This window comes from Chinchilla lanigera, unplaced genomic scaffold (genome assembly GCF_000276665.1).
Source record: "Chinchilla lanigera isolate Chin_1 unplaced genomic scaffold, ChiLan1.0 scaffold00041, whole genome shotgun sequence".
In the NCBI taxonomy this organism is placed as follows: domain Eukaryota; kingdom Metazoa; phylum Chordata; class Mammalia; order Rodentia; family Chinchillidae; genus Chinchilla; species Chinchilla lanigera.
This window is the reverse complement of record NW_004955442.1, coordinates 14,717,211-14,729,160: the sequence shown is the minus strand read 5'-3', so window position 1 is coordinate 14,729,160 and position 11,950 is coordinate 14,717,211. Positions and strand designations below refer to the sequence as shown.

Sequence of the window (11,950 nt, the reverse complement as noted above, 5' to 3'; positions counted from 1 at the left end):
AAAAAAAAAAAAAAAAAAAAAAAAAAAAAAACAAACCACCAAGATGTGCAGGACAGCTTCCTCCTGTCCAGTGACCTAAGGACATCTCACCAGACGCCATCTCTTGAAGGTTCGACAACCTCCCAGTACTCCCTCACTGGCGACCAAGCCTCCAGTCACATGCATGCCTAGGGGACACCAAAACCATTTCCAAATTATGGACATACACATGACTTCATCTTCTCCAGGGGTCATATAGGTGGTTGGGTCAGGCTGCAAAACCCAAGTAAGGGTGCTCTTGCTGTCTGACTTCCAGGTTAGACTAACAAGACAAATTTTATTCAGTTCCCAGTGCTACGACAAAAATAAAATAAAATGACAAATTCCAAAGCCCTGGAAGGTTGTGAGGGCTCACTAAGATCCACAAGAATGAGTCCCAGGGACTTCCGCCCCATGTGGAATCCTGTGTGTGTGTGTGTGTGTGTGTGTATGTATGTGTGTGTTTTGTTTTTGAGACAGATCTCTTTGTGTGTGTGTGTGTGTGTGTGTTTTGTTTTTGAGATAGATCTCTTGTTATATAGTCCAGGCTGCCCTTGAACTCATTGTGTAGCCAAGGCTGGTCTTGAACTCATAGCTCATGGTAATTCTCCTGCCTCAGCCTCCCAAGTACTGGGATCACAGGCATGTGCCATCATGCCTAGGTCCTTGGTGTGTATTATGTTGAGAGAGAAAAGAAAATGAAACTCTTTGCTTGAGGAAATGCCTAAATAGGACACCATCCATTTAGCTGTGATTTCTAGTTGGGGAAGAGAGGCAAAGAGGGCTCAGATGCTATTTTTGTCTGTCTGGCCATCTTCCTCCAGCTCCCATTAAGGTTGATCTACACCTGCTTGGCTTCGTGGTACCCTGTGTGGCGTTAAAAATACTACTTCGGGGCTAGACTCTGGTCCTGTCCCTCCTTTGCTTTGTGACCTTGAGTCAGATGCTTAATCTCTAGGCTGGGTGCCTCTTCTGCAAATTGTGGGGATTGGGCTTGTCAGGCTCCCTGGCTTTGTTCACAGGGCTGGTCTGTGTGAGGCAGGACAGTTACTACCTCCTCCCTACTGCCTTGGAGCACAGGCTGTGGCCAAGGGTTGGAGTACGTTCTCAGGATATAAAGTGGACTGATGAGTTCTGAAGGAGTACCCTTCATGAGGCAGGTGTGTGACTGAGCAGTAACCCTGGTGGAATTGTTATGTTCAAGGCCTGTTGATCACCTCTGCCCCACTGCTTAGTAGAGATGTGTGCTGTGTAGGTGTACTATGCAGGAAACAAGAACCATTGAGATATCAAGTAAAAGATATCAAGTAAGATATCAAGTAAAGCCATGAAGCCATGAAGCTACTTCCAACTGTGACCAAGTCTGAGCCCTGTACTTGGGCTCCAGTCAGGCAAGGTCTTGGAGCCAGCCCAGTTGGGTCACAACTAGTGGTTCTGTGGGAACAGCCATTTTTTGGTGAGGGAATGGGCAGGATGAGGTGACGTGAATTTCGCCTGCAAGACTCTGCATTCCCTAAAGTAAAGGGGGCTTTTTATTTCAAGTTTCTGTCAAGCATTGTCTTAAGTTGGGAGTTGTGGTAGTCAGAGATACCCTGGATAGGGATAGTTTTGGATAGCTTTGGCTGTGGTCCATTCCCTGTTGGGTTTGTCTTGCAGCCTTGGAGCCTCATTCTCCTTCCCTGATCGAAGATGGTAGTGCCTTGGCAGATAGAAGGCCAGCCAGGCACCCTGATCACAAACTACCCTTTGTGGACTCTAGAGCTGCTTCTCAGGGTGGAGTCCTGGGTTGTCAGGGAAGTGAAGTGCCTGGGGATTTCCAGTAAGATCAGAGGCACAATGAACGAGGTGTGGTGGCACATGCTTATATTCCTAGCACTTGGGAGACTGAGATAGGGCTGCCGCAAGTTCAAGGCCAGCCTGAGCTACATGGTGAGTTCAAGACCAACCCAAACGACATAGACTTGGTCTCAAAGAAACCCCCAAACAAAAAAAAGGAGGCACAACTGTTTGGTGTTTTCAGGGGAAACAGTTATATGGGAGCTGTTTCTTGTCAGCGTTCAGTCCCATCAGAAGCGGAATACAAATGGACCATGTTGTGGTGTAGGGTCCACAGGGTTGCTGGCTGCCCCTCCTGTCTTTCTCCAGTGGGCACTGCACAAGTAGATCAGATAAATCAAGAAGTTAATAAAATGGCTCTTCTCTTACAAAGGGGGTCACTTTTATTCAAAGGAAGGAGCAGCCACATGCATGGATGTCAGCAGTGTGGAAGTCAGCAAGCTCAAGCAAGGTTTGTAGTTAAAACCCTTTTTCCACATCTCTTCTCTGCACTTGAAGTCTCATACATGTTGTCTGTGCCTTGCCAAGGGGCTACAGACCCAATAGCCACTTCTGGTAGTTCCTTCCCACAGGTGACAGATGTCTCTGGGGACCAGATGTTTAGAAGTACAATCCAGGCTGAAAGGGACAGTGGTATTTGTTATTAGTGAGAGACGCTGCTCTGATGCCCAGTCTTGGAGCCAGGCTTGGGTCTGACTTTAAAGAGTAACTAACTGTCTTAGGCTTCAGTTTGCATTTAATAAAAAGTTCTGTTGGGCATGGTGGCTCGTCCTCATAGTCCCAGCTATTTGGGAGGCTGAGACAAAAAGGATCACAAGTTTGAGGCCAGGCTAGGCAACTTGGTGAGACCCTCCCTTAGAAGAGCTGGGGATATAGCTCAGTGGTAGAGTTCTCCTAAATTTGATCCTCAGTACTGGAGTGGAGGGGGTGGTTCCTTACTGAGCTATTAAAGTTAGTTTAAAAAAAGATTTTTCCTTAACTGTACCATATTCAGACTTTGGCCTTAGCTATGCCAAAAATGGGGAATTACTTAAATACATCCGCAAAATTGGTTCATTTGATGAGACCTGCACTCGATTTTACACAGCTGAGATTGTGTCTGCTCTTGAGTACCTGCATGGCAAGGGCATCATTCACAGGTAACCCAAAGCTGCAGGGTGGATGTGCAGAACAGTCAGTGTAGGGACAAGGGCCTATGGCCATTTGGCCTCCAAGCCAAAAACCAACCCTCTGGGGTCAGCATTGAGGTACTTCTTGGATGGTGGGACATGGGTGCCAGGTGATAGTTGCCATGAGAGCTGAGCAGAGGCTGGAAGTCAGAAGAACCTGTATATCAGGAGTCCTGCCTTTACTTGCCAGGTCAGCATGGGCAGGTGTCTTTCTGCCACGCCAGCGACTCACATGATCTCATCTTGTGTTTTTATTTGGTCAGTAGTGCTTTTGTGTATACTTTCTTTTAGTCTTATTTCCCATGACTTTCTGATAAAGTCAGATTGGAAGTATTCTTAAGCTTTTAATTTTTTAGTTAAAAAGCATAGATTATAAGTCACTAAAAAGTTTATTAAAATGATGATATGGTTATGAAATGATATAATTTGAATCTTTTTACTGTAAGCAATTGATATTTGTTTGGTGTGGACTTTGGACATGTGTTCTTGGCTGTTAGTCTGTAAAGATGGTAAGTATTCATCACTTTATTTTGTTTTCATCAAAGTAAGTATGTAAGAGTATGTAATAATGCAGTTGTTTAAGTATTTTATTTCAAATGTAAAAATCTACTTTTCCAGGGATCTTAAACCAGAAAACATTTTGTTAAATGAAGACATGCACATCCAGATCACAGATTTTGGAACAGCAAAAGTGTTATCCCCAGAGAGCAAACAAGGTATGTAAGTTTGATTTCCATCAGAGCCCGGTCCTGTGCTTATGGTCAAGAGCAACCACAGCTTCAAGGAATGTATTGCATTAGGTTGGCTTCATCATGAATGTGGGGTCTGTGATCTCTTTGCCTGGGTCCCACTGCTGGGCTCAAGGCAGTGTGTGGTCTGGCAGTTGCGGGGAGCTGCAGTTCTCCTGAGCATGCTGTACCTCATCCTCCTCCACAATGCTTGGTACAAGGTAATCATGGTCATTTGAGCACCAGGTGCTTAGCTGGCTCCTCCTGTGGATACTGTGGGTGGTGTCTGGGGAACATGTCCCTGGACCCTAAGGCCTTCTACCCACCTACTCTTCTTTGTTCCCATGAGATGTGCACAACTGCCTGTAGCCCAAGCATCCTGGTTTTAGGAAGGTTCTAAAAGCATCACAGGAGGAGTGGGGGCTATCTTAGGGGCTGGTCACTTGCTTGTTTGTAATTGTTGACCCTCAAGCCGTGTCCCCTGGAGTAGCATCTAGTCTTAAATTGCATGGTGATACCTCTACTCTGGAGGACTAGAGTAGCTGAGAATTTACCTGGGCCAGGAAAATGGCCAGGGCTGTCTTAGTAGCCAGGGGATTACCTGCTGCCTTTCCAGTGCTCACTGGATGGAAACCATACACTCTGGAGGTATAGAGAGGACAGCTGAACTCTTAAAAACTGTTCTAATGCATTGTGTAGAGAGACAGTTACGCTCTTACAATCCTTTGTAGGAGAAAGATAACTGTCTTCTGAGTTAGTAAGTGACCTTGAATAAGAACCTTGAGAACCAGAGCATCATGCCTGTAATCCCAGCACCCAGGAAATGAGGCAGGAAGATCACAGGTTTTAGGCTGGCCTGCTACCTTGTCCTACTTGATACAAGCCCAGAGTATCCCATGGGGCAGTAGGCTGAGACTCACCTGTGACCTTTGAGTTAGTCTTGAGTCCCTCACCTGTGCTGTGCTTTGAATATTTCTCGCCTCATGTAGATTTTCTTCAAAACCTGACAGTTTAGCATAGGCCTACTCTTATTGCCCTATAGCCACTTAAAAATATACAAAAATTAAATGCACCTATGAACTAGTGAAATGGATTTTTTTTTGAAAGAAACTTTTTTCTTCCTTCTCTGAGGAAAAAGGAGAAATATGTATGACTCAATTTTAGAATTTACTCCTGCATTGACTCCTTTTTACTTTGTGCAGAGATGGTTTCTCCAAAATCTTGAAAGCTCCCAGTGTTGATGGGAACAAGCCCTACCACGTTCCTTAGCTGTACAATGGGTATGTTACATGCTCTTCCTAAAAAGAGACAGATGTCTCATCATCACAGACCTCTGTCTCACTGGATCTGGGTTTTTGTGATTGCAAAGGCAAGAGGTAGGCAGTGGAGCAGGGCAACTATCGAGGGCCTGTGAGATTGATGAGGACTTCCTGGCAGAGAGGACTTGTGACTTTGCCCTTACCAAAGGGTTCCGTGGATGTATCTTGGTGAGATTAATTGAGTCACTTGAAGTAAGCTCCCTCATCTGCCCCTGGCCTTAGCCAGGAAACTAGTGTTCTGGAAAGACCTGGAAACAGATCTTTCTGGTATTCAGCCAGGTGTGGATATGATGCTCAGCAAGTAGAAGAGAGGCCTAGGAGATGGAAGTGGGGCAACTAAGATGGATAGGGAGGCTTTAATCACTGCAGCTGCCCTGTTGCTCCATCTATGGATGGCCATCATCTAGAGCCTTGTCCAACTGCTGTTTCTCATCCCTCTGTTCTGTGGATTCAAAATACCCTTTCACAACTGCCTGGCCTTGCCACCATTCTGACATGGGTAGGGAACCCCTCCTCTGCCTCCCTCCCAGGACAGAGAAGGCTACCTTCAAAATGGCAGGCTGGGGATGTAGTTTGCCTGGCATGTATGAGGCCTTCAGTTAAATCCTCAACAGCAGCAGAATGGACTTTCCTGTATTGTAGAAATGGAGTTTACATGCTGAGATGCTTATGCTCCCACTGCCCAGCACAGCTCTTTCCATCTTGACAGTGATTGCTGTGGTCCCCACCCCCCGCCCCCCGCAGCGCCCCCAGTACTGGGAACCGAACTCATGACCTTGCAATTGCCAGGCAGGCGCTGTGCCTCTGAACTAAATCCCCAACCCCTGCTGTGGTTTTTATTATGGGCCTGTTCCTTATAACTCCTCCACCCCTTGTCCCCCAGTGCCAGGGGTGGAACCCAGGACCTCATGCATGCTGGGCAGGTCCCCTGTCACTGAGCTACATACATTCAGAGGCCAGCTTATAACTTACAGTGGGTATTAGGAAATGGTACTCTGGAAGTTGCTCTGCAGCAGTCCTGCATGTTCCCCAGATCCTTGCCATTACCATGTATTTTTTTTTTTTTTTTTTTGGTTTGGTTTTTCTCCGGTACCAGGAACCGAACTCATGACCTTGCGCTTGCCAGGCAGGTGCTTTTGCCGCTGAGCTAAATCCCCAGCCCCCTACCATGTATTTTTATTCCTTTTCTCTTTGCCTGTTGGATAAGCTATTTTGCTTTAATTCACATCTCTTTGGTTCATTACATAGTTGAATGGTCTTATAGGTTATTGGCTCTTGGTTTGGTTTTCTTTCCTCTCAGGAGTCTCCCCAATGTTCTTGACAGTATTTTTCAGGGTCCTGGCAGGACACAAATACACCATGAAGTCTTCACAGAAAACCATGTACTGAAGGGACTGTTTACAGGGCTGAGGAACCAACTGGGCTGGGTCCCCACAGCAGGGCTGTGGGCTTTTTCTGTCTAATTGGAGGGCCCAGGTGGGGGCAGCTCCCAGTCAGCCTGCAGGCAGGACAGGTAGTGATGCCCTGCTTGCCAGTCCTTGGAGCAGAGGGATCTGGGCCAGATGTTGTACTGCCGTTTTCTGCCATACCACAGCTGATGAATCCTTTCTGTCCTTGGGCCCTGGGACAATCAGGGGTCTCCAGTGATAAGTGGGTCCAGAGGGTCTGCATGTCAACTCTGTAGCCTACTGGTGAGTGTCACATAGGCTGAGCCTTGGGGGCTGGAAGCTGAATCTTCCTTTGATTGTGGCCTCAAACACCCAAGCTGTTGGTGACTGAGAAGAGGGTGATCCCTGGCCATGCTATTTGTTGTGGCTGCCATGTGTCCCATGTGTTTAGGTGCCACAGATCCAGCAGTAAGTACAGCATAGACAGGCCTGTCCTCATGCTGCCCTGGTCTGGTGACTGGATGCTGGGTGAGTGTGATAGGCTCCTCTTTCCAAGCATCAGGTTAGAGGTACCAGGGAGGAGGGCACAATGTCAGGGTCCAGCAGGTGCCCTTGGGTGGGGCTAGCTAGCTGCTGGGAGCACTTAGTCTGCTCTAGGTAACACCACTGAACTACTTGCTGGCTCCTGTCAGCCATGTTAGACCTTGACACCTGAGGAATGCACCAACAGGGCAAGAAATTGTGTCTCCAAGTGTGACCTTTTCTCTTTCTCCTCTTCTCAGCCAGGGCCAACTCATTTGTAGGAACAGCACAATACGTTTCTCCAGAGCTGCTCACAGAGAAGTCGGCCTGTAAGAGGTAACCTGCTTTTATCCCACCACGCTTTTTCTTTCTGGAGTAGCTTCTAGGTTTCTTTATGAGAAAGTAATGTTTGCGAGAGGAACTTTGGTGGCCTTTATATATCCAAACATACTTGATTTACTTTTTATTTTTATTGGTATATGTTTGCAGTACATAATGATTATATTTCTCATGGAGAGTTGATACATGTACATAGCACATTTCAATTCTTTTTCCACTCCCCTCATTGCTTGCAAAAAATCTATCTCCCTATTTTGTATTATCTTTTATTTTGCTTTTACTTATGCTTGGGGTTTTTCACTTAAGAGAGATCATGTGATACTTCAGCTTGTGTGTCTCATTTATTTCACTTAACATTATAGTCTCAAGGTGTACCTATTTTCCTACAAAATATGACTTGAGTTTATCCTTCTTTATGGCAGAGTACTACTTCGTTGTATATAATGGCCACATTTTCTTTATCCATTCATTTGTTGATAGACATATACGCTGCTTCCAAGATTTAGCTGATGAGTTGTGCTGATATAAACATGGTATGCATGAAATCACTGTAATATGATGTCTTTAACTCTTTTGGGAAGATACCTAGAAAGGGAACAGCTAGGTTAAATGGAATTTCTGTTTTTACTTTTTTGAGGAATCTCCATACTGATTTCCAGAGTGATTGTGCTAGTTTACATTCCCACCTACAGTGCAGAAGGGGTCCTTTTTCCCTGCAGCCTCACCAGCATTTGTTATTATTTGATTTCTTGGTGACAGCCATTCTTTATGGAATAAGATGGAATCTCAGTGTTGTTTTAATTTGCATTTCTCTAATGGCCAGGGATGTTGAATATTTTTTCATGTATTTATTAGCCATTCTTCTGAGAAGTGTCTATTCATTTTAGTTGCCCATTGTTTGATTCTTTTATTTTGGAAGGGGTCTTTTTTTTTTTTTTTTTTTTTTTTGAGACAAGGTCTCACTATGTAGTCCAGGCTGGTCTTGAATTCACTATATAGCCTAAGCTGGCCTCAAACTCACAGTGATCCTCCTGCTTCAGCCTCCCAAGGCTGAGATTACAGGTGCACACCACCATACCCAGCCTATTTTTTTTTTTTTTTTTAGTTCTTTTTCTTTGGTGTGGGGGTACTGGGAATTGAGCTCAGCACCTTGCACTTGCCAGGCAGGCACTGCACCACTGAGCTATATCCCCAGCCCAAGATATTATGTATTTGAGATAGTAGTGCTCTGTCTAAGGAATGGCTGGCAGTTTTTTACCCATTCTGTAGGTTGTCTGCTGTGCAGAAGCTTTCTAATTTGATATAATATCATTTGTTGATTATTGGTGCTATTTCTTTTTTTTTTTTGGTTTTTCTCCGGTACCGGGAACCGAACTCACAACCTTGCGCTTGCCAGGCAGGCGCTTTTGCCGCTGAGCTAAATCCCCAGCCCCCTGGTGCTATTTCTTAATGCATTTGGGGTTTTGCTCAGAAAGTCTTGTCTATGCCTATGTCTTCAAGAGTCTTACCTATTTTGTCTTCCCACAGATTAAATGTTGCTGTTTTAGTATTTACATTTTTATCTATTTTTAGTTTAGAATGTGGTGAGAGATATGGGTCTAGATTCAGTCTTCTGCACATAGATAGCCAGTTTTCCCAGCACCATTTCATAAAGAAGCTATCTTCTTTCCTTAGCATATATTTTTTACCTCTTTGTCAAAGAGCAGACAGTTGAATGTGCCTGGAGTTGTAAATACCCAAACATACTTTGAAAGAGGTTAACATTTTGCTTGTGTGTGTGTGTGTGTGTATGTATGTGTATAGTAGTGGGGATTGAATCCAGGGATCTATACCACTGAGCTTCCCCACTTTCAGCTCTTTCTGCTCAGGCTGGCCTCAAACTTGTGATCTCTTTGCCTCAGCCTCCTGAGTAGCTGGGATTACAGATATGTGCCATCGTGGCTGTTTTTGCTTTTTAATCTTATTTTTCCTTTCCACCTGTGTATATTACTTTATTGTAATATTTTACACCTCTGAGTTGGCTGTTGCTTTTCAATTAGCGATTTCACAGTTGTCCTTAAGGAAAGTGTTCGGTGGGGGAAGTGTGAGTGCTCTTGTGTAGGGCTAACTGTTCAGTGCACAGCCTCTGCAAGGGTGGGCAGAGGCCTGTGAGGGACAGGCAAAGGTGATTTCCTTTAGGGGGCAGCTAGTCCAGAGACAGCCCCACCAGTGGCTAACAGTGCCAAGGATGCAACTGGGCCTTGGTGGTAGTCTCAGTCACGAATAGTAGAGGCACAGAGTGACATGAGGATCATAGGGACTGGCACTGGTCCATGAGTGTGTTGTGTGTGCAGGATCATAGGTTGGAGAAGGATCAGTCCGCAGGTCAGCTGGGCAGCAGAAGATGGGAGGCCAGCAAGCTGATGGCCCACAGCAGGGAGGAGTTGAAGGTGCTATCTTGGGATACTGAGAGGTGTATTAGAATCTGTGTTCTAGATTTGGGAAGCATTTTCTAGCAACAAGGTCTGTGGAATGGATGCATCTTCCTGTTGTGGATCATGAAACTATGCTAAGTACTTGGTTTGGCCATGCTACTTGACCAAACCCCCTTATCGTCCCTCTGTCCTGGTTGGGTGTCTTGGGAGGATGAGTGAGTAAGTGATTTCTAGTTAGGCAGCTACCTTCCCTCCCTCCCTCCCTCCCTCCCTCCCTCTCTCCTTCCCTCCCTCTCTCCTTCTCTCCCTCCCTCTTTTCCTTTCTTCTTTCTCAGACAGGGTCACTCTGTGTAGTCTAGGCTGGTCTTGAACTCACTATGTAGTTCAGGCTGGCTTCAAACTTGTGCCAGTCCTTCTGCCTCAGCCTCCAGGATGCTCGGATTGCAGGTGTGCACCACCGTGCCTGCTAGGTAGCTCTGTTTCTGAAGTTGACAGCTTTGAGAACTCTAGATAGGGGATGAACCATGGGCACAAACTTGATAGCAGAATGAAGGATGTGCTGAAAAATTAAACTTAAGCATCTCAGTGGTTATCAACCCCTGCCAACTCATACAGTCACTAGATTTTGACTTCTTCCTGTGGATTAGAACTGCTCCATGCACCTGCCTGGCAAGTGCGAGGTCGTGAGTTGGATTCCCAGATCCAAAAAAAACCAAAAATAAAAAAAAAATAAAATCCACATGATTAAAAAAAAAAAAAGAACTGGCCCATTGTCAGAGCTGCCCAGCAGAAGCAGTTCTGCCTTGAGGACACTTAGCCATGTCTGGAGACATGTTTGGGTTGTCACAGTTGGGGTAGGGGTGCTATTGGCCCACAGTGGGTGGAGGCCAGGGATGCTGCTCAGCAGCCTATGGGACAGAGGAGGATGCTCCTGTCAATGTCTGAGGTGTGAGGTGGTGGGTAAAGTCTCCTGGCTTTCCAGATATATCACTTAATCTGAGAGCCAGCTTTCCTTGGTATAGGTTGTTCCCCAGATGCTGAGCTCCTCTGCATTTAGGGAGATTTCCAGGCTATAAGGGGTCAGGCGCACAAGCTACCATCTGTGTGCAAGAGAGACATATGTGCATGTTCCTTGTGGCTGGTTCATGTTCTGTAGGAGGATGTGCAAGAAACAGACAAAAGTGGTTGTCTCTAGGGGCTGAGAGCCGGTTTGGGAGGGATGCATCACTACATTGTTCTTGCTTTTACAACTTTTAATCTTGTGGTAGTCATTAAAAGTAATTAAGTTTTTAAAAAAAATTTTTTGGGGGGTGTTAGTAATATGGGGATTGAACCCACCTAAGGTCTTCACATTGAGCTATATCTCCAACCCTCTTAGTATTTTTTGTTTTGAGGCAAGGTCTTGCTGAGTTACCAAGATGGTACACAGGCTGGTCTCAGAGATGCAGTCCTCCTTCCTCAGCCTCCAAGAATGCTGTTATTACAGGCGTGTACCAAAACATGTACTCTTTTTTTCTTCTGATTTTAAAAGGAATGCCTGTTCATTGTAAATAATTCTTAGAAAATAAGTCTTATCTTTCCAGTCATTCTTCTGTGCATTTTATGTACGTTTATATAGTTTCCATGTAAGTGGAATTGCACTGGATAGCCAGTATGCATCCTGCTCCTCTTGGCTCTGTAAGGAGCAATTATCTGTCATTAAAATTATCTGTAGAGGGCTGGGGATATAGCTCAGTGGTAGAGTGCTTGCCTAGCATGCACAAGGCCCTCAGTTCAATCCCCAGTACCACAAAAAAAGAAAAGAACTATCTGTAGATATCTTTACCAGCAGTGTGATTTTTCTGTCTCATGAGTTTGAGATGGTACTGGTGTGCCTCCTATGTGTTGGCTACACTTGTATGGGGTTAGAGGAGGGCATAGGTGCTTTGCCTTGGGGCACACCATCGTCCTACAGGTGGGAAAGATGAGATTGCCCTGAATTCTTCCATGTGAGTTTCAGGAAGTGGCATGACTTGGTCCAGCTGAGCACTTGTAAAATCCTTGGTATATTCTGCTTTCCAGAACCTTTTTTTTTTTTTTTCCAGAACCATTTTAGGGCTTTCCTATTTATTATTATTTTATTAACAAAGCATTTAAAATCCTAAATTCATGTTTATGATGAAACTCTGGCATACTTCATAGTGGTAGAAGCTCACCCAGAGCCCTTTCATTCCCTCC

The 11,950-nt window shown here is 45.2% G+C and overlaps 1 protein-coding gene across 6 annotated transcripts in view; it reads left to right on the top strand.

The window, feature by feature from the left end:
• Pdpk1 (3-phosphoinositide dependent protein kinase 1) overlaps window positions 1-11,950 on the top strand; it is an 87,782-nt gene that overhangs the window by 43,710 nt on the left and 32,122 nt on the right. For 5 of the 6 annotated variants that reach the window (XM_005391417.2, XM_013517783.1, XM_005391419.2 and 2 more), the window contains 3 exons: window positions 2,849-2,993; window positions 3,642-3,739; window positions 7,241-7,316. In XM_005391417.2, the coding sequence (XP_005391474.1) occupies window positions 2,849-2,993; window positions 3,642-3,739; window positions 7,241-7,316 (319 nt within the window). Of the gene's footprint in view, window positions 1-1,899; window positions 2,306-2,848; window positions 2,994-3,641; window positions 3,740-7,240; window positions 7,317-11,950 lie in introns of those variants that run through there. The other variant, XM_005391420.2, reaches the window with a different exon arrangement.